Raw genomic sequence first — 27,641 nt, 5'->3', positions numbered from 1 at the left:
TCATAAATCCAGAGATCCTTTGCCAGGATTTGTGAATGGAGAAACTACAAGTCCTGTCAGTCACCATGCCACCCATGCATGTTACTGAATGTCTGTACCGAGTTACGGACATGGCTGGAAGGAAGAGTCTGCAGGAGCCAGAGCATTGCTCCCGACACCCACTGACCCACTGATCGTGGTTGCATTGCTATCCAATTGCTTGGCTCCAATGCAGAAAAATAATAAATGCATCTTTTCTCTTTTATGAAGTAGATCCATTTATTATTTCTTTTATAAAAATGGAATTTGCCTTCCACACGGCAGAGGACCGGCGCTGGATTATGGAAATGGGAGTCTACATGGGACAGTGCTGGAGATGGGCGGAGTATTGAAGCAAATGCTTTATTGGGACACTTTTATTTTTTAAGCTGGAACTAAAGCGGGATCATTTTTATTGTTATTTTTTTATTTTAATATTTTAAAAAACTTGAAGGGTTATTGTGAAATCCAAACAATAGAAGAACTTGGATAGGCGCGGCGTTGCAGACTGCGTTTTGCGGCCTCAGCTTGATATTATTCCCCCCGACTTTTCTAATCAGCGGGATATTGTTGTTTTTTATATCAAATCTTTTATCGGGAAGTTATTTTTACTCGGAGACGGATCATAATTTCTCGCAGCGGCTTCGTCTTTGATTTGCGAGGGAATAATAGGACTCGTCTCTTCAGACGTTCCTGTTTCCAGTCGGACGCGGGGCTCCGGAGGGCTTGGTCAGCGATTGAACTATATTTGGATGTTGGAAGGATTAGAGAGCAGCTGGCGCGGATCTGCATCGGCAGCAATTTTCTATACCATTATCTTCCGTGATATCCTTATTATTCCCAATTCTGTGTAGAAGCTCTTCTAAAGCTCTCAGATCTGACGGTGTTTTCAGAAAGTAGGTCTGCATTGAAAATCTCGCCACCCGTTCCTGAGTATCTGACGCTGAGAAAAAAAAAGCTAATATTTACCCACGGTGCACAGCGGCTGGTCACATGGTCAGGTGCCTCGGCATCATTAGGCAGCTACTGATGTTGTAACTCCCATGTGCCCGGCAATGACATCATCCCGGCAACTGACTCTGTTCTTACAGGGTCAGGAATACATCGGCTGTGTACACTGCACATAAAAATAATAAAAACTTTAAAAATAGTCTTTTGCAGAAGAGACTTTACACATCTTTTTACGTTAGCTTTCCAGAAGGGATAGCTCTGTGAGCCAGCCATCATATAGTGCATGGTACAGTGCTGTCAGTCTAACATTGAGAACGTGCAGACAGAAGCAGAGAACAGAATGAGCATCTGGTTGGCTTTATCAGAACGGTGATGGCCGGGGGTGGGCTGGTCACCATTCTGTATTGCTTAACCGCACTGGAGGAAAGTGAGGTCACTGGATGACATCATTGTAGTGTTAGTGCAAAGCGCCGTGGTGACTCCCCCATGATGACCTGCACTCATAGAAGGTGGGTCAGGCTCCTTTTATTTATGAGCGGTGATGCTCCTTTATTACTCAGATTGCTGGCTGAGGACAGGCTGGTGACCAAGCCCTATAATCCCTTTAATCCAGGGGTAGCCAAACTCCGGCCCTCCAGCTGTGGTGAAACTACAAATCTCGTGATGCATCTCTCTCTGGGAGGCATGTCTGTGGCTGTGAGAATCTTGCAGTGCCTCATGGCATTTGTAGTTCCACCACAGATGGAGGGCCGGAGTTTGGCTACCCCTGCTTCAATCCCTTACCCTTTATATTGCTTAAAAGGTAAGTTCACTTTCTCACAAAATGTAAATAAATGAACTTACCGACAGCATCCTGCCACCTCCCCGGCCCCCTGCTGTATTTACATATCTGATGCCCGCTGGCCGGTGTAGCAGTCCCTACAGCATACACTGGACTTCCCAGCCCCATAGTATGGCATGCTCATAATGCTTGATTATGGCAAACGCTTCTCAGCCAAGAAGCAGGTCCCAGAAGTAAGAAGTGCTTCTCATTGGTCAGTGTTCATGTGACTGTGCTGACCAATAAGCGCTCAGGGAGGTGACAGAATGCTGTCGGTAAGTTCATTAATTCACTTTTTGTGAGAAAGTGAACTTACCCTTTAAGCAATATATGGATTGGGCACCAGCCCACTTACTCAATAATAGCAGTGAAGGAAAATGAGGTCATTAAGCTGGCTGTGCTGCCTGGCAGGGGTGTCTGATTTACAAGACTGACTGAACAGAATAAGAAATCCTTTGTCAGACAAGACACTACAGCAATGTAGGCATCTGCTAATCTGAAGGGACCTAGGGCCAGAAGCTCATACCTGAGCTATGATACGCCCTTTAGCTTAGATAACGTGGCCAAATGCTGAGGCATATGGTCATGTGACCGGCTGATTTGAGACCCCAAAACAGTTGTTTCTAATAGATGGGGCGGTCAGACATGGGGGGGGTCTGAAAATGTTGTTTTCATATTTTACCCTTGGAGGTTTTATTGTTGAAGTAGTGCCGCATGTATGATGTCATCAGCGGGTTCGCCTGTGAGCTGAGCTCAGCGATAAACTTTCTGCTCTGATAAGTAACTGACACACAACAACATCTGACGAGGCGGGTGACTCGGAGCGCAGACCTCCATTAAATATTAAAGTGTTATCTCTTCTCCTTGTAATGGAAAGTAACATGTAGCGTGAGGCTTTACCTTCGTCAATGCGTTCCTCCCCAGCACTCTCATCATTGGGGTTACTCCAACTTCATACCTTCCAGATGATGAAATCTCAACCCGATCACTGAAATCTCAGAAACATTTCCTTGCTACTAAATATTCCGCGGTCACCTGTTACTGGTATTATAACAAAGTGGAAGCAACTGGGAACAACAGCAACTCAGCCAGGAAGTGGTAGGCCACGTCACATGACAGAGCGGGGTCAGTGAATGCTGAAGCGCACAGTGCGCAGAAGTCGCCAACTGTCTGCAGAGTCAATAGCTACAGACCTCCAAACTCCATGCGGCCTTCAGATTGGCACAACAACAGTGCGTAGAGAGCTTCATGGAATGGGTTTCCATGGCCGAGCAGCTGCATCCAAGCCTTACATCACCAAGTGCAATGCAAAGCGTGGGATGCCGTGGTGTAAAGCACGCCGCCACTGGACTCTAGAGAAGTGGAGACATGTTCTTTGGAGTGACCAATCACGCTTCTCTGTCTGGCAATCCGATGGGCGTGTCTGGATTTGGCGGTTGCCAGGAGAACGGTACTTGCCTGACTGCATTGTGCCAAGTGTAAAGTTTGGTGGAGGGGGGATTATGGTGTGGGGTTGTTTTTCGGGGGTTGGGCTCCGCCCCTTAGTTCCAGTGAAGGAAACTCTTGAGGCATCAGCACACCAAGACATTTTGGACAATTTCATGCTCCCAACTTTGTGGAAACAGTTTGGGGACGGCCCCTTCCTGTTCCAACATGACTGCGCACCAGTGCACAAAGCAAGGTCCATAAAGACATGGATGGGGGAGTTTGGGGTGGAGGAACACGACTGGCCTGAACAAAGTCCTGACCTCAACCTGATAGAACACCTTTGGGAAGAATTAGAGCGGAGACTGCGAGCCCCTCCCCCAACATCAGTACCTGACCTCACAAATGGTCCAACATTCCCATAGACACACTCCTAAACCTTGTGGACGCCTTCCCAGAAGAGTTGAAGCTTTTATAGCGGCAAAGGGCGGAGCCAACCCAATACTGAACCCTACGGACTAAGACTGGGATGCCATTAAAGTTCATGGGCGTGTAAAGGCGTCCCAATACATTTGGTAATATAGCGTAGTTGTAGAGGTTAAAGTCACGGGTCCATCAAGTTCCACCATTCGAGTTCATTGAGTTGTTTTATGTTTTTATATCTGTGGCTCTCATTCATATACGGTAATCCTTTGGTGATCCCGCTGTGAATGTCTTGGTGCAGCACTTCCTGTAAAAGGGTGACAATGCTTTATCCTTGTCTCCCTATGCTGCTGCTGCGTTGCCACCCTTTCATAAGCTATAAGTGGCTACGTCAACACACATTGCACACAAGTGGCCCACCATTGTCACTATCCAGAAGCCGGTTCAGAGCAATCATATGCAGCCAAAGGAATTAAGGCTGGAGGAGATCAGCAACACTGATATGCAATAAATAATGAAAGAAGGTTATGAAATAAAGATGCAATTGTTTGATACGTATGGCACGGAGTTAACTAAATTGCATCCATATGGAGTTTTTAAATTAGACATTTTGACAGACAGGTTAGTACAGACAATATAAATATCCAAGTCACAATAATGAATGGAGGCAATATGTTGAACACGCCATCAGAGAATGTAATGTGCCGTCTATACACCAACAGCTGAACCAGAAGAGGAAAGAAAAAAGGAATAAAGTAATACAAAGAAGAGATAACAATAAGCACTGAAATATCAGAGGGATCATCCCAACATGACATTGATAGACAATCTTTTACACCGCAGCAAAAGGCAGAATAGAGCATCAAAAAAGGTTCAAATGAGGAAATACTCAGCAGACTCGGTGGCTTTGACACTGGGACCCCGTACCAACTTTGCAATTTCAAAAAGGTAATGTAACGGATCCCCGCCATCTGCGCATGCGCAACCTGCACGTTCCCGCACTGCTCGGGAACGTGCCATCCCGCGCATGCGCAGAAGCGGTAGGTTACCAGCACGAAAATGCGCCATAGCCGCGCACAGGAAATGACATCACTGGCCCTATATAAACCCAGCAGCAGTACCACCATGTTGCTGGTTTATCGTCAGCTAATCCTTGTTCCAGTGTTTTGTGATATCTTGCTTGATCCTTGTGACCCGGACTTCCTCGACGAACCTTGAATTCTGCCTGCCTTGACCACGGAACTGTTATTTGACCATTCTTCTGCCTGACCCCTTTTGTACTGGAATTGCCCGCTTGGAACCTGACCTCGGCACGTCTCATAGGATTATGGCTTGCACGGTGCTCAACACCACTGGCACTCCTGCCACTTGTTGTCCCGCTGGGCTCTGTTCCCATCCTCAGAGTCTCCCAGGACACAAGGTGCAAGGGAAGCCTCCACTCACATCCGGTCTCCCAGAACTTACGTAACAGGTAAAAAGGCATGGGGTCAGGAGTGTATACCAGTTGACAGATTCCAAAGCCTCAAGGGAGGGTTAAACTCTATTAAATAACAGGCATGGGGGTTCCAGTCTACATACTATCAATCTGCAAGGAAGGGTCAACCTTCCCAATCCAGTAGGACCAGATTTTTCAAAATTGGACAAATTCCTGGGGCCCAAGATTAGTTTTTGAAGTATGAAAGTACTTGGTGCATCTCCTTCAACCAGTCCCCAAGATCAGGAGAGGATGGTGAAATCCTCCTCTAAGCAGACCGTTTTCTGGCCAGGAGCTCTAGTTAGTGATGCACCGATACCAAGTATTTGGGCGAGTACTCGTAATCGCCCAAATGCTCCGCTACCAGATCTTTCGGTCAGATGGAGATTTCATCTGACCGGCAGTGCCACGATGGAACATGGAGCCATCTTCCCGGCCAATCAGGAAGCTGGGCCGCAGGCAATGACTTCCTGATTGCCCGGAAAGCTGGCTCCATGCCGGTGCCATGCTGATTGGCTGGGAAGCTGGCTTCCCAGCCAAACAGCATGGAGCTGGCTTACCGGCCAATCAGGAAGCTGGGCTGCGAGTCATTACCTGTGGCCCAGCTTCCTGATTGGCCGGGAAGCCAGCTCCATGTTCCATCACGGCCCTGCCGGTCAGAAGAAAATCTCCCTGGGTAATGACAGGCTGCCCGACTTCCAGATTGCCCGGGAAGCCAGCTACATGTTAGCGGAAGTACCGGTATCGGTACTCTGTATCGGCGAGTACCGAAATATAAATATTTTGGTGCACTGATTAACCAGTATCATTGCATCCCTAGCTCTAATAATGGCCTCCATGACATAGTGATCAGTACAGGTGGAGTAAAAATAACCCCAAAATAACAAAGACAAGGACCACACTGAAGAGAGAGGGTAACCTGTACTCCAGCATCTGACCACCTTGGAGCACCTTCAGAAACCTCTCAACATTTCAGGTTAGCAGTAGAGTTCTGTACCGTGTTGGCCATCGATTCATGCAGAAAGTTTGGAGTTTTGATGATCCCCGTTATTGGGTAACTGGACATTGGACATCTTAGACCCCCTCTTTGGGCTTTATCCTTAAACGAGATCTAAGGGGTCCTGAAAGCATTCTTCTTTAATAACGAAGTTACACAATGAAGGTGATCATCTAATCTCTAAACGTTCTGCATTCCACGATGGCCAACATGGTCCAGAACTCTACAACTAAGCTGAGACCGTTTGTTTTAGCTCACTCCAATCATGTCCACTTCCTGAACATTCTGCTGCCTACAGAACTTTGTACCTCCTGTTAAGCTAGGCCTGGCTGGCCAGCAGCAGAGGGGTTAATAGCTGGCATATCCAGGGTTGGCCTGGGAGGAATGCTGTTAAATATTAATAATACACAGTTTTCGCTGTGTGTCTGGGCTGATGACTGTCATATGTGAACATCTCTCTGTTTTCCCCGGAGCTGTGCAGAAAATCCACTCAACCATATGTTTCTGCTCTTCTAAAAATACGCCTGGCTGGGCCGAGGGAATAGCCTGCGCTGTGCTGTGTGTTCTCTCTGACCGGTGCGTGCGGTGCATTAACTGAGTGGGGAGCGCACGCCAATACCACAGAGTCAGGGGTGAGGAAGGGGGGTAGTGCTGTCATTGTATATGGGGGACACGGGGAAGCTATGGTATCCATGATATCTATACTGGGAGGTCTACTCATACTAGGGATTCGCCAATATCATTTTTTCCAGACTGAGTACGAATACCAATATTTTTCTTCAAGTGCCAATTACAGATGCCTTTTCTTGTGTCATGTGACAGTTTTTCTAAATCAATACAGACTAGTGATTTTAGGACAGTGGTGGAGTGCCAGGGCCCGGTCACAGCTCCAACTGCTGCGCCTCTGATAGTTCTTTTACTGACTCCAAGCTGTAGAGGGACTACAAATCCCAGCAATACATTATACAGCAATTCAGAATACCACCAGCTATAGAGGACTACAAGTCCCAGCAATACATTATACAGCAATTCAGAATACCACCAGCTATAGAGGACTACAAATCCCAGCAATACATTATACAGCAATTCAGAATACCACCAGCTATAGAGGACTACAAATCCCAGCAATACATTATATAGCAATGCAGGATACCATCAGCTAGAGAGGACTACAAATCCCAGCAATATATTTTTACAGCAATGTAGAATAATGTGAGGGTACATACTCTGTGTTGCTCCGGGGTAGCAGCCTGATGTCTCCCGGGTCTCTGGAGGGTTGTGCGGGGTCTCTGGAGGGTTGTGCTGGGTCTCTGGAAGGCTGTGCAGGGTCTCTGGAGGGAAGTGCGGGGTTGCTGGTGGGCTGTGCAGGGTTGCTGGTGGGCTGTGCGGGTCTCAAATGGGCTATGCAGGGTCTCGGGAGGGCTGTGCGGTGTATCTGGAGGGCTGTGCAGGGTCACTGGAGGGCAGTGCGGGGTTGCTGGTGGGCTGCGCGGGGTCTCACATGGGCTGTGAGGGGTCTTAGGTGGGCTGTGAGGGGTCTTAGGTGGGCTAGGAGGGGTCTTAGGCGGGCTATGAGGGGTCTTAGGCGGGCTATGCAGGGTCTCGGGAGGGCTGTGTGTGGCAATTCATTTGCTGGTAATTTTTACACAAGCTGAAACCTTTTCTGAGTGCTGAAACCCACATGTTGTAGTCTTGCAATCCCTGTGTGTGTGTTGTTATTGAATGTTACCGCCTCTTATACCAAACCGAGTGTCTGTTACAGTGTCACTCCAGTTGCTGTCTGTATATTCTAAATGCTTTCAAAGCTCATACCACTTGCGGGGCCCTGACTGGCAGGATTGTGGCCAGCATATATGTCTCACTCAGGTTTCTCACATACACATGGCACCAGGATTTATGGCTGATGTGGACATAATAAACTTTTTGTTTTCTTAGAATCCTAATAAGTCCTCTTCTGGGTCCCGGAGGCTTTGTAGAGCTTTGGGAGTGATTGCTCCTCCATTCCTGGGCCCACATCTTCCCTGGTAGCCAGACCTCATTATTAGTCTCAGCTCTCCACGGACCTTTATATATGTGAGCTGACTGATGCTCAAGACTCTCTCTTTCTCTCTCTCTGCTGCTGGGAGAAAAGCCAGAGTGCTAATAGAACACTAAAAAGGTAGAAGAGCTGCCTGTTTGTTCTCCTGTCGGAGACACCCTATTAATCAGGAGCTAACCTGAGTTTAGTTAGTAGCTCGGAGGAGCAGATGTTGTGTATGTTTTATGTTATTCGCTTGCTGTACAAAGCCCATTGAACTGTGTGTGTTTGGTGAATAGAAGCGCTGCAGGAACCTGCTTGGACTGTTCCTGGGTGTCCTTTGTCTTGTGCCGCTGCGGATAACAATTCCGCCTGTCCCTTTCACACATTTGCGTAAGGAAAATTACATTTGCATTCTGTTGTTGTGTAGTTCAAGTTGCTGGCCACCCCATTCTATTTTCATTTGATTGAATAGTATGTCTGACTGCAATTATCTGGGCGATTTATTGCCTTGCCTAATAAAATCCACTCAGCTCTGACCTTGTATTCTGTGTCCAACATTCTACCATTGTAGGGCGCCCGCATTGTGTTTTCCTTCCGCGGTGGCTTTGTAAGTTGTGATCGGGTTGTGATCACTGCAAGCAATATAATGGCATTTAAAGCAGAAGCCAAGTTTGGGGTTTTTCTTTTTTGTCATCTTTGCTGCAATTGTGTTTTGGACTCTTCTGGTCTGGACTCAGCTTCTCTCCTGCCCGTTATTTATGTGTTACAGGTATTTATTGGCCGCTTTCACACAGGCTTTCCAATCAGGTCCGCCTGTCAGTTTTTCAGGTGGACCTGATCAGATGCCCGAAGTTAGTGAACGGGCAGCCGATGTTCTATCAAAGTTTGTGACTGCGTTAGAATGTGTGACCGGTGACGTGGTCACACATTTTACCGTGATCCCGCCCAGTTTTTCGGCTTCGGAATGTGTGGCCAGTCACGTGGTCACACATTTTAACGTGATCCCGCCCAGTTTTTCAGCAGTGGAATATGTGACCAGCAAAAGGTGAAGAATTCTAATGCTTTGTCATCTGTTCCAGGGCAGATCAGCATCGCAGATGGAATGTGCAGGAGAATTGATCGGTCCTGAAATGTGACTTTGTGAGTGCGATCTGACATTCCACAAAGTCGGATAGAAGTGACATTTCAGGACCGATCTGCTGTTCCAGGGCAGATCAGTTCTCCTGCACATACCATCTGCGATGCCGATCTGCCCTGGAACAGCTGACAAAGCATTAGAATTCTTCACCTTTTGCCGGTCACACATTCCACCGCCGAAAAAGTGGGCGTGATTACGTTAAAATGTGTGACTATGTGACCGGTCATACATTCCAACCTAGTCACAATCTTTGATGGAACACCGGATTTAAATGGATGAGTTTCCGCTTACATTCGGTTACACCGGCTCCAGCCAGGAGCGGAAAGACAAACAGATCCAAGATCCATTTTGCCAGACCTGATTGTGCTGTATTGGGGGTAACCAGATATAGATATGGCTGCTCATGCATGGGTTTTTCCTCCATCGCAATATGACACAACAGTCACATCCATTTCGATCAGCAGAGGAACAGCTCCGTGTTCCTCATGCCGGGCACCGTTGTGTGCTCTCCTCCGGCAATAACTCTATGGCTTCTGGCTGTGTAATATTGAGGATCAGCCATTTTTACACACTTCTGTAGTTCTCAGTACTACGGGGAAGACATAATGATGAGGTTGTCCTATCTAGTGGTCCTATAGCGTCACCCTATAACAGGAAGGACATGAACAAGGACCTTCCTGGCAGGATCACCTGTATTATTTTATTGAGAGATGCAGATTTAAAAATATTGCAATATTGACCTTTGACCTGGCATTAACATCTTGGAGTTCATGAGATTTTAGGGACTGGGCTTACATATACTTTAATGGAACAAAAGAATAGGATACCTGTATCTGTTATTTGGTGTCATCTGTTTCCAGCTGGCATGTGTAATGTATATGCCCGTTGTCCTGTGGGCAGATGTAATAAACATGCCATGCCCTTGTGGCCAGTGAGATATGTATGGTGTATTTCCTGGCCATCCTTCTATGTTAGGGGCACATCATGCCCCATCATATTCTTATATCTATTACAGTCAGAGCAGCAGACATGGTGCATTGTCCGAGTGCCAATTATACGCAGTGTGAAGTTTGGTCAGAGTTGACTTGGCCACTGCTGATATCCTGTCCTGTCATTGCAGGTCCATGTGTTTGATCTGTCCATCAATAAGTATGAAGCCATCTGCCAGCAGGCTATTGTGGCCAAGAAGAAGACAAAACTGACTCACATTGAGTTTAATCCCATCTATCCGGTGATCATTGTCGGAGATGACCGCGGACACGTCACTTGTCTGAAGCTTTCTCCGAACCTGCGCAAAATGCCAAAGGTAAGATGTCCATATGACACGGTGACAACGAGAATTAGTAAAACAAATGTGTGCGTAAAGTTTTATTACACAACCCGAGGATCTGGGCCTGTGTCCTTTCCTATGGTGATGATCCTGGCTGAGGGGCAGCAGGTCCCTGATAAAGGTGAGATCTCTTAGTGTGTTGGGTCAGCAACAGAACAAACTTCACTAACTTGAGGGGGTTAGTTAGTTATGGGGGATAGTGTTATGGATACAGGCAGGGTCAGTGTTGGGGTTCCAGGGAGAGTTAATGTTAGGGATACAGACAGGGTCAGTGTTGGGGTTCCAGGGAGAGTTAGTGTTGGGGTTCCAGAGAGGGTCAGTGTTGGGGTTCCAGAGAGGGTCAGTGTTGGGGTTCCAAAGAGGGTCAGTGTTGGGGTTCCAGGCAGGGTCAGTGTTGGGGTTCCAGGCAGGGTCAGTGTTGGGGTTCCAGGCAGGGTCAGTGTTGGGGTTCCAGGCAGGGTCAGTGTTGGGGTTCCAGGCAGGGTCAGTGTTAGGGATACAGTCAGTGTTGGAGTTACAGTGAGGATTAGCGTTTCAGTTATAGGAAAGTTTCCGCCCAGTTTTTCGGCTTCGGAATGTGTGGCCAGTCACGTGGTCACACATTTTAACGTGATCCCGCCCAGTTTTTCAGCAGTGGAATATGTGACCAGCAAAAGGTGAAGAATTCTAATGCTTTGTCATCTGTTCCAGGGCAGATCAGCATCGCAGATGGAATGTGCAGGAGAATTGATCGGTCCTGAAATGTGACTTTGTGAGTGCGATCTGACATTCCACAAAGTCGGATAGAAGTGACATTTCAGGACCGATCTGCTGTTCCAGGGCAGATCAGTTCTCCTGCACATACCATCTGCGATGCCGATCTGCCCTGGAACAGCTGACAAAGCATTAGAATTCTTCACCTTTTGCCGGTCACACATTCCACCGCCGAAAAAGTGGGCGTGATTACGTTAAAATGTGTGACTATGTGACCGGTCATACATTCCAACCTAGTCACAATCTTTGATGGAACACCGGATTTAAATGGATGAGTTTCCGCTTACATTCGGTTACACCGGCTCCAGCCAGGAGCGGAAAGACAAACAGATCCAAGATCCATTTTGCCAGACCTGATTGTGCTGTATTGGGGGTAACCAGATATAGATATGGCTGCTCATGCATGGGTTTTTCCTCCATCGCAATATGACACAACAGTCACATCCATTTCGATCAGCAGAGGAACAGCTCCGTGTTCCTCATGCCGGGCACCGTTGTGTGCTCTCCTCCGGCAATAACTCTATGGCTTCTGGCTGTGTAATATTGAGGATCAGCCATTTTTACACACTTCTGTAGTTCTCAGTACTACGGGGAAGACATAATGATGAGGTTGTCCTATCTAGTGGTCCTATAGCGTCACCCTATAACAGGAAGGACATGAACAAGGACCTTCCTGGCAGGATCACCTGTATTATTTTATTGAGAGATGCAGATTTAAAAATATTGCAATATTGACCTTTGACCTGGCATTAACATCTTGGAGTTCATGAGATTTTAGGGACTGGGCTTACATATACTTTAATGGAACAAAAGAATAGGATACCTGTATCTGTTATTTGGTGTCATCTGTTTCCAGCTGGCATGTGTAATGTATATGCCCGTTGTCCTGTGGGCAGATGTAATAAACATGCCATGCCCTTGTGGCCAGTGAGATATGTATGGTGTATTTCCTGGCCATCCTTCTATGTTAGGGGCACATCATGCCCCATCATATTCTTATATCTATTACAGTCAGAGCAGCAGACATGGTGCATTGTCCGAGTGCCAATTATACGCAGTGTGAAGTTTGGTCAGAGTTGACTTGGCCACTGCTGATATCCTGTCCTGTCATTGCAGGTCCATGTGTTTGATCTGTCCATCAATAAGTATGAAGCCATCTGCCAGCAGGCTATTGTGGCCAAGAAGAAGACAAAACTGACTCACATTGAGTTTAATCCCATCTATCCGGTGATCATTGTCGGAGATGACCGCGGACACGTCACTTGTCTGAAGCTTTCTCCGAACCTGCGCAAAATGCCAAAGGTAAGATGTCCATATGACACGGTGACAACGAGAATTAGTAAAACAAATGTGTGCGTAAAGTTTTATTACACAACCCGAGGATCTGGGCCTGTGTCCTTTCCTATGGTGATGATCCTGGCTGAGGGGCAGCAGGTCCCTGATAAAGGTGAGATCTCTTAGTGTGTTGGGTCAGCAACAGAACAAACTTCACTAACTTGAGGGGGTTAGTTAGTTATGGGGGATAGTGTTATGGATACAGGCAGGGTCAGTGTTGGGGTTCCAGGGAGAGTTAATGTTAGGGATACAGACAGGGTCAGTGTTGGGGTTCCAGGGAGAGTTAGTGTTGGGGTTCCAGAGAGGGTCAGTGTTGGGGTTCCAGAGAGGGTCAGTGTTGGGGTTCCAAAGAGGGTCAGTGTTGGGGTTCCAGGCAGGGTCAGTGTTGGGGTTCCAGGCAGGGTCAGTGTTGGGGTTCCAGGCAGGGTCAGTGTTGGGGTTCCAGGCAGGGTCAGTGTTGGGGTTCCAGGCAGGGTCAGTGTTGGGGTTCCAGGCAGGGTCAGTGTTGGGGTTCCAGGCAGGGTCAGTGTTGGGGTTCCAGGCAGGGTCAGTGTTGGGGTTCCAGGCAGGGTCAGTGTTGGGGTTCCAGGCAGGGTCAGTGTTGGGGTTCCAGGCAGGGTCAGTGTTGGGGTTCCAGGCAGGGTCAGTGTTGGGGTTCCAGGCAGGGTCAGTGTTGGGGTTCCAGGCAGGGTCAGTGTTGGGGTTCCAGGCAGGGTCAGTGTTGGGGTTCCAGGCAGGGTCAGTGTTGGGGTTCCAGGCAGGGTCAGTGTTGGGGTTCCAGGCAGGGTCAGTGTTGGGGTTCCAGGCAGGGTCAGTGTTGGGGTTCCAGGCAGGGTCAGTGTTAGGGATACAGTCAGTGTTGGAGTTACAGTGAGGATTAGCGTTTCAGTTATAGGAAAGTTAAGTGTTATGATTACGAAGGAGGGTTAGTTTTTGGGTCACATAGAGGGTTAGTGTTAGGGATACAGGCAGGGTCAGTGTTGGGGTTCCAGGCAGGGTTAGTGTTAGGGATACAGACAGGGTCAGTGTTAGGGATACAGGCAGGGTCAGTGTTGGGGTTCCAGGCAGGGTTAGTGTTAGGGATACAGACAGGGTCAGTGTTAGGGATACAGGCAGGGTCAGTGTTGGGGTTCCAGGCAGGGTTAGTGTTAGGGATACAGACAGGGTCAGTGTTAGGGATACAGGCAGGGTCAGTGTTGGGATTCCAGTCAGGGTTAGTATTAGGGATACAAGAAGGGTCCGTGTCGAGGTTCAAGGGAGGGTTAGTGTTAGGGATACAGGCAGGGTCAGTGTTGGGGTTCCAGGCAGGGTTAGTGTTAGGGATACAGACAGGATCAGTGTTAGGGATACAGGCAGGGTCAGTGTTGGGGTTCCAGGCAGGGTTAGTGTTAGGGATACAGACAGGGTCAGTGTTAGGGATACAGGCAGGGTCAGTGTTAGGGATACAGGCAGGGTTAGTGTTGGAGTTACAATGAAGGTTAGTGATTTAGCTATAGGAAAGTTAAGTGTTATCATTACGAAGGAGAGTTAGTTTTTGGGTTACATGGAGGATTAGTGTTAGATTTACAGGGACAATTTTTGTTAGGGTTACAGAGCGGGTCATTGTCAGGTTTACAGGAAGGGTTAATGAGAGGCTTAATGTGTGGGTTAGTGTTAAGATTCCTGGTGAACTTAGTGTGAGGTTTACCAAGAGTTAGATTAGGGTAATAGGGGAGGTTATTGGGGCATAGAAAGGGTCAGTGTGAAGGTTATAGGCAGGTTTAGTGTGAGGGGGGCTTGGGGTAGGGCATTGCTGTCTACATTGTGAGCTATGTGCCAAAAACCACCAATGGCAGGTTCCTGGGGCTGAAGGCTGATGTGTTGACAAAGGTACAGTAGCAATTCAGAGCTCCAGTAGTAATTATTGGTGTCACCTTTTCACACGTCAGAGGGGTGGAGTCACAAGATTGGGTGAGCCGAATAACAAGTTGAAATGACTCACCACATACAGAATGTATTTATGCGTGTCTATATCTGATGTATCATTGATTTATTTATAGACAGTATCTATTATGGGTTCCCTTTTAATTTGTGCCTTCCATTGCAATGAATGTTCCTCTTCAATCTTCATTTCTCGCACAGACACTCTCCGACGCTCGGCATCCTTTAATCATGAATTGGTTTTGCTGGTATTGTGTTGTCTTGTGTGGATGTGAGGTCAGCCTGGTGGTAAATGACAAGATATCGGAGGTGTGACAGAGATCCATTTATCATTGCTGTGTGATATCTTGGAGAAAAGGTTTATACAATCTCCTACAGACACCTTCTTTTAAACTGTCCACTCTCATTCATCAGACCCGTCAGGGATGATGTCCACAGATCTGGTTTGTAGTGACCTTCATCGCAAGGTGACAGTGATTCACTCTCCAGTCTGATTGTGACACGTGTTTTATTCCACCATGGCAGTAATGGTCTTCCCCGGTCTGGCTGCATATAATGATCAAGGGAAGTCATGCGTAATTTAAAGTGAACCTGTCACTAGAACACTCTGTATACTCTAGAATTTTAGGATGATGGCCGGCACCACAGGGTGTCTGTACAGACCATCGGCTTGTCACAATTCTGCTCCATTTCACTCTAAGAAACCAGAACGCATGCAGTGTGCAAATCTCATATCATGGTGATAGGCTGGTGTACATATTGAAGTTAAAGATTCGGGTTTAGATTAGGAGTTTGGGTTAGGTTTACAGTTAGATTGGAAGTGGTAGATTAAAGGTATTGGTAATACAATAGGGGTTGGGGTGGATGATTTAGAATAGGGTTTAGGGTCAGGTAATATGTTTACAGTTAGGTTAGAGGTGCTAGTTAGCAGTTGGGGTGATTATATTGAGCCTTAGAGTTAACAGTTGGAGGTCTGGATGATTTTTAGCGATTACTGGTTGGGTTCAGGATCAGGGGCCAGGTTGAGGTTTACCGTTTGGGGGTTAGGATGAGTTTTAGGGTTAATGGTAGGGTTAGTGGTCAGTTGGAGGGTTGTTGGACAGGGTAAAGTTTAGGGTCAGGGGTCTCGTTACGGGTTGCTGGACAGGGTGAGGTTTAGTGGATGGGGTCAGAATAAGTTTTAGGGTTAGTGGTTGGGTTGAGGGTCAGGTCTCAGGGTGAGGTTTGGGATTGGTGGTTGGGGGTCAGGATGAGTTTTAGGGTTACTGGTTGGGTTAAGGGTCAGAAGTCAAATTGAGGATTGCTGGGCAGGGTGAGGTTTAATGGTTGAGGGTCAGGATAAGTTTTAGGGTTAGTGGTTGAGTTGAGGGTCAGGTCTCAGGGTGAGGTTTAGGGTTAGTGGTTGGGGGTCAGGATGAGTTTTAGGGTTAGTGGTTGGGTTAAGGGTCAGAAGTCAGGTTGAGGATTGCTGGGCAGGGTGAGGTTTAATGTTTGAGGGTCAGGATAAGTTTTAGGGTTGGTGGTTGGGTTGAGGGTCAAGTTTTGGGATGAGTTGTAGTGTTAGTGGTAGGGTTAATGCTCGGGAGTCAGTTTGAGGGACAGGATGAGGTTAGTGGTTGGGTTGAGGGTCATATTGAAGTTTATGGTTAGTGGTTAGTGTTAGTGGTTGGCTTGAGTGTCATATTGAGGGTTGCTGGACAGGATAAGGTGTAGTTGTTGGGAGTCAGGATAAGTTTTAGGGTTAGTGGTTGGGTTGAGGGTCATATTGAAGTTTAGGGTTAGTGGCTGGAGGTTAGTGGTTGGGTTGAGGGTCATATTGAAGCTTAGGGTTAGTGGCTGTAGGTTAGTGGTTGGGTTGAGGGTCATATTGAAGTTTAGGGTTAGTGGTTAGGAATCAGAGTGGTTAGTGTTAGTGGTTGGCTTGAGTGTCATATTGAGGGTTGCTGGACAGGATAAGGTGTAGTTGTTGGGAGTCAGGATAAGTTTTAGGGTTAGTGGTTGGGTTGAGGGTCATATTGAAGTTTAGGGTTAGTGGCTGGAGGTTAGTGGTTGGGTTGAGGGTAAGGAGGCAGGTTGAGGGTTGCTGTGCAGGGTGAGGTTTAGTTGTTGGGAGTCGGGATAAGTTTTAGGGTTAGTGGTTGGGTTGAGGGTCAGAGGGTCATATTGAGTTTTGGGGTTAGTGGTTGGGTCAGGAGTCAGTTTGAGGGTTGCTGGACAGGGAGAGGTTTAGGGTAAGTGGTAGAGGGGCAGGATTATTTTTGGGATTTTCTAGGGTATTAGGTGTTCTGCTTTGACTATGGCTGTGCAGTAGCATTATATGAGCAGTAAGCGTTACATTCGTATTGAAAATCAAAATCTGCTCACGCAAAGTCAATTGGTGCCAGAACATCATGTGTCGAAAAGTTTTGTGCCAACACTCAGCGTGGCAATAAAGCTACAGGAATGCAAGTCAGCATGCCATGTTGTCTCTCCAGCTCCACACAGCCTGTCCCTGGAGAGTTAATCCTCTCTAATTACAACAGATGGTTTGCCAGGAATCGCATTAGCATCCAGAGCCACACTATATTTGTTTTATACTGTTTCCTGATGTCAGACCTGCTTTATATTCCCCTCTCATAATATGACATCATCACACCCCTTTTATAGCCCCGTCTGTCTGCTTGCTATTCCGGTCGGGTGTGATGATGTCACAACGTCTGGGGTGGCCAATGGGTCATTAGTGACAGACAGACGAGAGATGTAGCCTGTCATGTTTGATCACACACGGGTAATTGTCTGTGTTAAGTTGATTAATTTGGAGGATTGGAAGCCGATGTTCCAGCAGGTAGCGGCAGATTCATTTCATGCCACTTGTCGCTCTGAATTCATTCCATATTCCATGTACGCTTTGTAGTCTTTATCACAAAGCCCAATTCCTGTACTCATTAAAGAACAACTCTAGGCATGAAGGGAAACAAGAGGAGGACCGCAGATCGATTGCACAATGGGAGATTTCTTCTCAGAAAGGCCCTACAGTCCACTAAAAACTGATACTTTGGGGGGAGATAGCAGTGAGTTGCATCACTTTGGTACTTTTTCTTATCTACCCGAAACTCCGGAGAAGTGACATCTCGGCTCTTAAATGTACCCACCCCCCAGGGCTATTAGAAGAGGGACTCACCACCCCCCTGTTAAATTTTTGATCATGAGATGGAAAACTGACGGCTGTTGCTGACAAATTTCAGCCCTCTGGTGCTTTAGGAATCCAGGAGAACCTTTGTGTTTGAGGCATTGGTTGAAGAGCACCATTTAGTGGTCTTTCTGGGGGGGGAGGGGCAGCAGTGGATTGAAGGCGAGTATTGCAGGGGAAGCTTTTTTTAGTTTTACCAAGTTTTGCTGAACAATTTTGCTCCTTGTCCATTGAGGGGCACAGGAATTCAGAACCACCAGGTTGCACTGTCGCCTACAGGAGGTAGGGACGCTAAAAAACAAATAATTGTAAGCCAACCCCCCATGTACCCCCTCTTCTCCCCAGCATGCCTCAGTCTTTTGTTGATTTTCTAAGACGTGGGATGCTTTTTCTTCAGCTCTATTTTTGTTGGCCTTCTCACATGTGGTATCTTTTCCTTGATGACTTTAATGAAGATTCCTCACTTCACTGCTACTTGAGCTGTTCTAGAGCAGCTTTTCCTCAACCTAGCTTTGGAGGCCATACCTAATCCCACTGGACTCAACATGTTGGGTTAGCCTGGAATGTTACCTTCAGGCACTGGGCTCTGCATTGCGGTGCTTTCCAGACGTTGGTGTTCTATGTTCACTATGGAGTGTTTCCGGGTCCAGAGCCATGGCACAGCCCCAAGTGCAACCCTGTCTCTGAAGATTCACTTAGTGAGTAAGGCTGGTCAGGCTGAAGCACTAGGACAGGGGTGCCCAGTAGGTAGATCGTGATCTAGCAGTAGCTCTCAGAGCTGATGCTGGTAGATCAGGAAGGGGGGGAATGGCGGCCCCTTTATTCCATGTTGGTATATTTATTTAGCTGTGCACACATGATTACCTATTAGCCTGAGTCTACTGAGCCGAGCTCCCTGACACCTCTCTGGTGGTTGAAGTGCCATGTATTACATCAAAGAGTATTAGTTTACACAGCCTGTTGCACTGCACTGCTTGCAAAATACAGCAAGGTGAGCAAGAGAGAGAGAGCGGGGAGAGAGGAGAGACAGCCAGGAGGATGAGCGAGGAGAGACAGCCAGGAGATCGAGGAAAGACATGCCAGGAGAGCGAGAGCGAGGGAGGGTTTTTTTTCCATTGGTAGATCTCATGTAGCTCATCATTTGAAAAGTAAATCTTAACACAAAAAATTGTGGGCACCCCTGCACTAGGAGCTACCTCACTGATTGCATGTTTGGGCTTTGCCTCAAATTTCCCACCGCCACCAGTTTTACTTCTTCAGCAGGTTAGGCTGTGGGGTCGAGTGCTAAGGTCATATGTTGGGTGGTGTGCTGTTGCCGCATGCTCCACACTCCTCCCCGACATTCAGCCTGGAGAAAACATCATCTCGCTGCTGCTCTTGAAGCGCCATTTGAATGTCAGATCTCTGGTTGTCCTGGTCTGGAGCACCAGGGTGATCCTCTGGCCTCCGTTTGATTGTGGAAATTCTCCTTTCACTTCATCTGGCTGAGATTTAGGTTTTGGTCCTTCGGGTTTTCCGAATTACAGACGGTTACCAAAACTTTTGGGTCTGTCAGTTTCTATTGCCCACCCCAGTTGGACTGCTTTTGGATGCCCCAATTGTTTCTGAATTCCTGTGTACACATTGGACAAGAAATAAAAATAACATTTTTGTACTTAACATAAAATCTATGGACTCCAACAAAAAAGAAGCGTTTATTGGCTACTCCTTAGTACTACTGCCACACAAATATAATAGATATTGGGTGGAGGAGGGGTTGTGCATGGGGCTTGATTACAATTTTTTGGTTTGTCCTAACCTCCTGTAGGTGCAGTGGCGTCACAAGGGGGGGTGCAAGGGGTGCGGCCCGCACCCGGGTGACACCATTAGAGGGGTGACCCTAAAATGACAGTCATTTTGGTGTCACCCTTATTGAAGCTTAGGGTTAGTGGCTGTAGGTTAGTGGTTGGGTTGAGGGTCATATTGAAGTTTAGGGTTAGTGGTTAGGAATCAGAGTGGTTAGTGTTAGTGGTTGGCTTGAGTGTCATATTGAGGGTTGCTGGACAGTATAAGGTGTAGTTGTTGGGAGTCAGGATAAGTTTTAGGGTTAGTGGTTGGGTTGAGGGTCATATTGAAGTTTAGGGTTAGTGGCTGGAGGTTAGTGGTTGGGTTGAGGGTCATATTGAAGCTTAGGGTTAGTGGCTGTAGGTTAGTGGTTGGGTTGAGGGTCATATTGAAGTTTAGGGTTAGTGGTTAGGAATCAGAGTGGTTAGTGTTAGTGGTTGGCTTGAGTGTCATATTGAGGGTTGCTGGACAGTATAAGGTGTAGTTGTTGGGAGTCAGGATAAGTTTTAGGGTTAGTGGTTGGGTTGAGGGTCATATTGAAGTTTAGGGTTAGTGGCTGGAGGTTAGTGGTTGGGTTGAGGGTCATATTGAAGCTTAGGGTTAGTGGCTGTAGGTTAGTGGTTGGGTTGAGGGTCATATTGAAGTTTAGGGTTAGTGGTTAGGAATCAGAGTGGTTAGTGTTAGTGGTTGGCTTGAGTGTCATATTGAGGGTTGCTGGACAGTATAAGGTGTAGTTGTTGGGAGTCAGGATAAGTTTTAGGGTTAGTGGTTGGGTTGAGGGTCATATTGAAGTTTAGGGTTAGTGGCTGGAGGTTAGTGGTTGGGTTGAGGGTCATATTGAAGCTTAGGGTTAGTGGCTGTAGGTTAGTGGTTGGGTTGAGGGTCATATTGAAGTTTAGGGTTAGTGGTTAGGAATCAGAGTGGTTAGTGTTAGTGGTTGGCTTGAGTGTCATATTGAGGGTTGCTGGACAGTATAAGGTGTAGTTGTTGGGAGTCAGGATAAGTTTTAGGGTTAGTGGTTGGGTTGAGGGTCATATTGAAGTTTAGGGTTAGTGGCTGGAGGTTAGTGGTTGGGTTGAGGGTCATATTGAAGCTTAGGGTTAGTGGCTGTAGGTTAGTGGTTGGGTTGAGGGTCATATTGAAGTTTAGGGTTAGTGGTTAGGAATCAGAGTGGTTAGTGTTAGTGGTTGGCTTGAGTGTCATATTGAGGGTTGCTGGACAGTATAAGGTGTAGTTGTTGGGAGTCAGGATAAGTTTTAGGGTTAGTGGTTGGGTTGAGGGTCATATTGAAGTTTAGGGTTAGTGGCTGGAGGTTAGTGGTTGGGTTGAGGGTCATATTGAAGCTTAGGGTTAGTGGCTGTAGGTTAGTGGTTGGGTTGAGGGTCATATTGAAGTTTAGGGTTAGTGGTTAGGAATCAGAGTGGTTAGTGTTAGTGGTTGGCTTGAGTGTCATATTGAGGGTTGCTGGACAGTATAAGGTGTAGTTGTTGGGAGTCAGGATAAGTTTTAGGGTTAGTGGTTGGGTTGAGGGTCATATTGAAGTTTAGGGTTAGTGGCTGGAGGTTAGTGGTTGGGTTGAGGGTCATATTGAAGCTTAGGGTTAGTGGCTGTAGGTTAGTGGTTGGGTTGAGGGTCATATTGAAGTTTAGGGTTAGTGGTTAGGAATCAGAGTGGTTAGTGTTAGTGGTTGGCTTGAGTGTCATATTGAGGGTTGCTGGACAGTATAAGGTGTAGTTGTTGGGAGTCAGGATAAGTTTTAGGGTTAGTGGTTGGGTTGAGGGTCATATTGAAGTTTAGGGTTAGTGGCTGGAGGTTAGTGGTTGGGTTGAGGGTCATATTGAAGCTTAGGGTTAGTGGCTGTAGGTTAGTGGTTGGGTTGAGGGTCATATTGAAGTTTAGGGTTAGTGGTTAGGAATCAGAGTGGTTAGTGTTAGTGGTTGGCTTGAGTGTCATATTGAGGGTTGCTGGACAGTATAAGGTGTAGTTGTTGGGAGTCAGGATAAGTTTTAGGGTTAGTGGTTGGGTTGAGGGTCATATTGAAGTTTAGGGTTAGTGGCTGGAGGTTAGTGGTTGGGTTGAGGGTCATATTGAAGCTTAGGGTTAGTGGCTGTAGGTTAGTGGTTGGGTTGAGGGTCATATTGAAGTTTAGGGTTAGTGGTTAGGAATCAGAGTGGTTAGTGTTAGTGGTTGGCTTGAGTGTCATATTGAGGGTTGCTGGACAGTATAAGGTGTAGTTGTTGGGAGTCAGGATAAGTTTTAGGGTTAGTGGTTGGGTTGAGGGTCATATTGAAGTTTAGGGTTAGTGGCTGGAGGTTAGTGGTTGGGTTGAGGGTCATATTGAAGCTTAGGGTTAGTGGCTGTAGGTTAGTGGTTGGGTTGAGGGTCATATTGAAGTTTAGGGTTAGTGGTTAGGAATCAGAGTGGTTAGTGTTAGTGGTTGGCTTGAGTGTCATATTGAGGGTTGCTGGACAGTATAAGGTGTAGTTGTTGGGAGTCAGGATAAGTTTTAGGGTTAGTGGTTGGGTTGAGGGTCATATTGAAGTTTAGGGTTAGTGGCTGGAGGTTAGTGGTTGGGTTGAGGGTCATATTGAAGCTTAGGGTTAGTGGCTGTAGGTTAGTGGTTGGGTTGAGGGTCATATTGAAGTTTAGGGTTAGTGGTTAGGAATCAGAGTGGTTAGTGTTAGTGGTTGGCTTGAGTGTCATATTGAGGGTTGCTGGACAGTATAAGGTGTAGTTGTTGGGAGTCAGGATAAGTTTTAGGGTTAGTGGTTGGGTTGAGGGTCATATTGAAGTTTAGGGTTAGTGGCTGGAGGTTAGTGGTTGGGTTGAGGGTCATATTGAAGCTTAGGGTTAGTGGCTGTAGGTTAGTGGTTGGGTTGAGGGTCATATTGAAGTTTAGGGTTAGTGGTTAGGAATCAGAGTGGTTAGTGTTAGTGGTTGGCTTGAGTGTCATATTGAGGGTTGCTGGACAGTATAAGGTGTAGTTGTTGGGAGTCAGGATAAGTTTTAGGGTTAGTGGTTGGGTTGAGGGTCATATTGAAGTTTAGGGTTAGTGGCTGGAGGTTAGTGGTTGGGTTGAGGGTCATATTGAAGCTTAGGGTTAGTGGCTGTAGGTTAGTGGTTGGGTTGAGGGTCATATTGAAGTTTAGGGTTAGTGGTTAGGAATCAGAGTGGTTAGTGTTAGTGGTTGGCTTGAGTGTCATATTGAGGGTTGCTGGACAGTATAAGGTGTAGTTGTTGGGAGTCAGGATAAGTTTTAGGGTTAGTGGTTGGGTTGAGGGTCATATTGAAGTTTAGGGTTAGTGGCTGGAGGTTAGTGGTTGGGTTGAGGGTCATATTGAAGCTTAGGGTTAGTGGCTGTAGGTTAGTGGTTGGGTTGAGGGTCATATTGAAGTTTAGGGTTAGTGGTTAGGAATCAGAGTGGTTAGTGTTAGTGGTTGGCTTGAGTGTCATATTGAGGGTTGCTGGACAGGATAAGGTGTAGTTGTTGGGAGTCAGGATAAGTTTTAGGGTTAGTGGTTGGGTTGAGGGTCATATTGAAGTTTAGGGTTAGTGGCTGGAGGTTAGTGGTTGGGTTGAGGGTCATATTGAAGTTTAGGGTTAGTGGCTGGAGGTTAGTGGTTGGGTTGAGGGTAAGGAGGCAGGTTGAGGGTTGCTGTGCAGGGTGAGGTTTAGTTGTTGGGAGTCGGGATAAGTTTTAGGGTTAGTGGTTGGGTTGAGGGTCAGAGGGTCATATTGAGTTTTGGGGTTAGTGGTTGGGTCAGGAGTCAGTTTGAGGGTTGCTGGACAGGGAGAGGTTTAGGGTAAGTGGTAGAGGGGCAGGATTATTTTTGGGATTTTCTAGGGTATTAGGTGTTCTGCTTTGACTATGGCTGTGCAGTAGCATTATATGAGCAGTAAGCGTTACATTCGTATTGAAAATCAAAATCTGCTCACGCAAAGTCAATTGGTGCCAGAACATCATGTGTCGAAAAGTTTTGTGCCAACACTCAGCGTGGCAATAAAGCTACAGGAATGCAAGTCAGCATGCCATGTTGTCTCTCCAGCTCCACACAGCCTGTCCCTGGAGAGTTAATCCTCTCTAATTACAACAGATGGTTTGCCAGGAATCGCATTAGCATCCAGAGCCACACTATATTTGTTTTATACTGTTTCCTGATGTCAGACCTGCTTTATATTCCCCTCTCATAATATGACATCATCACACCCCTTTTATAGCCCCGTCTGTCTGCTTGCTATTCCGGTCGGGTGTGATGATGTCACAACGTCTGGGGTGGCCAATGGGTCATTAGTGACAGACAGACGAGAGATGTAGCCTGTCATGTTTGATCACACACGGGTAATTGTCTGTGTTAAGTTGATTAATTTGGAGGATTGGAAGCCGATGTTCCAGCAGGTAGCGGCAGATTCATTTCATGCCACTTGTCGCTCTGAATTCATTCCATATTCCATGTACGCTTTGTAGTCTTTATCACAAAGCCCAATTCCTGTACTCATTAAAGAACAACTCTAGGCATGAAGGGAAACAAGAGGAGGACCGCAGATCGATTGCACAATGGGAGATTTCTTCTCAGAAAGGCCCTACAGTCCACTAAAAACTGATACTTTGGGGGGAGATAGCAGTGAGTTGCATCACTTTGGTACTTTTTCTTATCTACCCGAAACTCCGGAGAAGTGACATCTCGGCTCTTAAATGTACCCACCCCCCAGGGCTATTAGAAGAGGGACTCACCACCCCCCTGTTAAATTTTTGATCATGAGATGGAAAACTGACGGCTGTTGCTGACAAATTTCAGCCCTCTGGTGCTTTAGGAATCCAGGAGAACCTTTGTGTTTGAGGCATTGGTTGAAGAGCACCATTTAGTGGTCTTTCTGGGGGGGGAGGGGCAGCAGTGGATTGAAGGCGAGTATTGCAGGGGAAGCTTTTTTTAGTTTTACCAAGTTTTGCTGAACAATTTTGCTCCTTGTCCATTGAGGGGCACAGGAATTCAGAACCACCAGGTTGCACTGTCGCCTACAGGAGGTAGGGACGCTAAAAAACAAATAATTGTAAGCCAACCCCCCATGTACCCCCTCTTCTCCCCAGCATGCCTCAGTCTTTTGTTGATTTTCTAAGACGTGGGATGCTTTTTCTTCAGCTCTATTTTTGTTGGCCTTCTCACATGTGGTATCTTTTCCTTGATGACTTTAATGAAGATTCCTCACTTCACTGCTACTTGAGCTGTTCTAGAGCAGCTTTTCCTCAACCTAGCTTTGGAGGCCATACCTAATCCCACTGGACTCAACATGTTGGGTTAGCCTGGAATGTTACCTTCAGGCACTGGGCTCTGCATTGCGGTGCTTTCCAGACGTTGGTGTTCTATGTTCACTATGGAGTGTTTCCGGGTCCAGAGCCATGGCACAGCCCCAAGTGCAACCCTGTCTCTGAAGATTCACTTAGTGAGTAAGGCTGGTCAGGCTGAAGCACTAGGACAGGGGTGCCCAGTAGGTAGATCGTGATCTAGCAGTAGCTCTCAGAGCTGATGCTGGTAGATCAGGAAGGGGGGGAATGGCGGCCCCTTTATTCCATGTTGGTATATTTATTTAGCTGTGCACACATGATTACCTATTAGCCTGAGTCTACTGAGCCGAGCTCCCTGACACCTCTCTGGTGGTTGAAGTGCCATGTATTACATCAAAGAGTATTAGTTTACACAGCCTGTTGCACTGCACTGCTTGCAAAATACAGCAAGGTGAGCAAGAGAGAGAGAGCGGGGAGAGAGGAGAGACAGCCAGGAGGATGAGCGAGGAGAGACAGCCAGGAGATCGAGGAAAGACATGCCAGGAGAGCGAGAGCGAGGGAGGGTTTTTTTTCCATTGGTAGATCTCATGTAGCTCATCATTTGAAAAGTAAATCTTAACACAAAAAATTGTGGGCACCCCTGCACTAGGAGCTACCTCACTGATTGCATGTTTGGGCTTTGCCTCAAATTTCCCACCGCCACCAGTTTTACTTCTTCAGCAGGTTAGGCTGTGGGGTCGAGTGCTAAGGTCATATGTTGGGTGGTGTGCTGTTGCCGCATGCTCCACACTCCTCCCCGACATTCAGCCTGGAGAAAACATCATCTCGCTGCTGCTCTTGAAGCGCCATTTGAATGTCAGATCTCTGGTTGTCCTGGTCTGGAGCACCAGGGTGATCCTCTGGCCTCCGTTTGATTGTGGAAATTCTCCTTTCACTTCATCTGGCTGAGATTTAGGTTTTGGTCCTTCGGGTTTTCCGAATTACAGACGGTTACCAAAACTTTTGGGTCTGTCAGTTTCTATTGCCCACCCCAGTTGGACTGCTTTTGGATGCCCCAATTGTTTCTGAATTCCTGTGTACACATTGGACAAGAAATAAAAATAACATTTTTGTACTTAACATAAAATCTATGGACTCCAACAAAAAAGAAGCGTTTATTGGCTACTCCTTAGTACTACTGCCACACAAATATAATAGATATTGGGTGGAGGAGGGGTTGTGCATGGGGCTTGATTACAATTTTTTGGTTTGTCCTAACCTCCTGTAGGTGCAGTGGCGTCACAAGGGGGGGTGCAAGGGGTGCGGCCCGCACCCGGGTGACACCATTAGAGGGGTGACCCTAAAATGACAGTCATTTTGGTGTCACCCCCTCTGAAAAGTCGGGCACTCGGTCATGGACCGAGAGCCCGACAGCTGCAGGAGAGAGAGGAGGGAACGTCCCCTCCTCTCTCTGCCGACGTCCATCACCAAGATGGCCGCTGGCAAGTATAAAAAGATGACTGCGCATGTGTAATGGCGTCACAGAAGGGGTGTCACCCGCTATCTGCTCCAGGTAACTCCCAGCCTCGGGACGCCCCTGTGTAGGTGGCAGTATAACCCGGCTGGTTTTGATTTCCTGTGTCCCTCAATGGACTCCAACAAAAAGATTTTAACGGTAATTACAAAAATCCAACCCGGAGTTCCGATTTAAGATCTTTTATTTTTCACTTACTCTCCATGTGAGTTATAAAAGATTCAACGTAAACTATTTCCACTTCCCCACAATCCCTTTCTTTCTAAAGCACAATTATGGAGCGTCCAGGTCTACATCTTCATAAAAGATTTATGAGCTTCTGAAAAGTGCTGAATAAACTTTCGGCTGAAAGGCGTCTGACAAAATGTTTAATAAGATATTACAAAAGTTCTGAATGTAGAGAGTCCTAAAAGAGCTGTGACCAGCCTTCCACATATCAGGAGGGATGGAAAGGTTTCTTTAAAATGTAGCAATTAGGAGAAGTTGGGAAGAGTCGGAATGCGTCAGGGAGTCCTCCGCAGATCTCCTGCTCAGTATATCGGCATATACTGTGTCTTGTAGGGTTAACCCATCATGTTGGTTCACATTGTCATTAGCATTGATCTGTTTAGCTCTTTATGTCCATTTAAAGCGAAACTCCAAGCAAACCGCAAACCGCAAAGTACACAGATGAAACTCCTATATGAGAGCTGCTATACCTGCCAAAGGATTTGTATTTATGTTCATCCAGTCCTAAGATTTACGCTGCCACACAGCACTGCATTGCCTGGCAGGGCAGGAGATTTGATTTTTCTCTGATGCAGCTCTTGTCCCTCCCCTAGCCAGTGACTGGACAGTGAAAGCAGAAACGGCCATGGACCGGTCTCTCTCTCCTCCAATCAGCATGCTCCTTGCTAGGGATGCACCAATACCGGTTTTTCAGGTATCAAGTAAGAGTACCGATATTTATATTTCGGTACTTGCCGATACCGATACAGGTACTTTCGGTAGCATGGAACCAGATTCCCGGGCAATCAGGAAGCAAGGCAGCATGTCATTACCCGCTGCCCACCTTCTTGATTGCCCGGAAGCCGGCTCCATGCTGATTGGACGGCAATCAATGCTGATTTCCCAGCAAATCAGCATTAAGTTGGGCTAACAGCATGGAGCCGGCTTCCCAGCCAATCAGGAAGCCGGGCCGCATGTCATTTCCCATGGCGCGGCTTCCTGATTGGCCAGGAAGCCAGCTCCATGTTCCCTCGCGGTACTTC

General features: G+C 47.0%; 1 protein-coding gene across 1 annotated transcript in view; it reads left to right on the top strand.

Annotated features, from left to right (window-relative positions):
* DNAI1 (dynein axonemal intermediate chain 1) overlaps positions 1–27,641 on the top strand; it is a 140,556-nt gene that overhangs the window by 81,214 nt on the left and 31,701 nt on the right. The window contains exon 21 of the mRNA XM_018571473.1: positions 10,387–10,572. Within this exon, the coding sequence (XP_018426975.1) occupies positions 10,387–10,572 (186 nt within the window). The remainder of the gene's footprint in view (positions 1–10,386; positions 10,573–27,641) is intronic.

The sequence above is a fragment of the Nanorana parkeri genome, unplaced genomic scaffold, assembly GCF_000935625.1.
Source record: "Nanorana parkeri isolate BGI_ZX_2015 unplaced genomic scaffold, ASM93562v1 scaffold1765, whole genome shotgun sequence".
Lineage (NCBI taxonomy): Eukaryota > Metazoa > Chordata > Amphibia > Anura > Dicroglossidae > Nanorana > Nanorana parkeri.
This window is presented reverse-complemented; position numbering and strand designations above follow the sequence as displayed.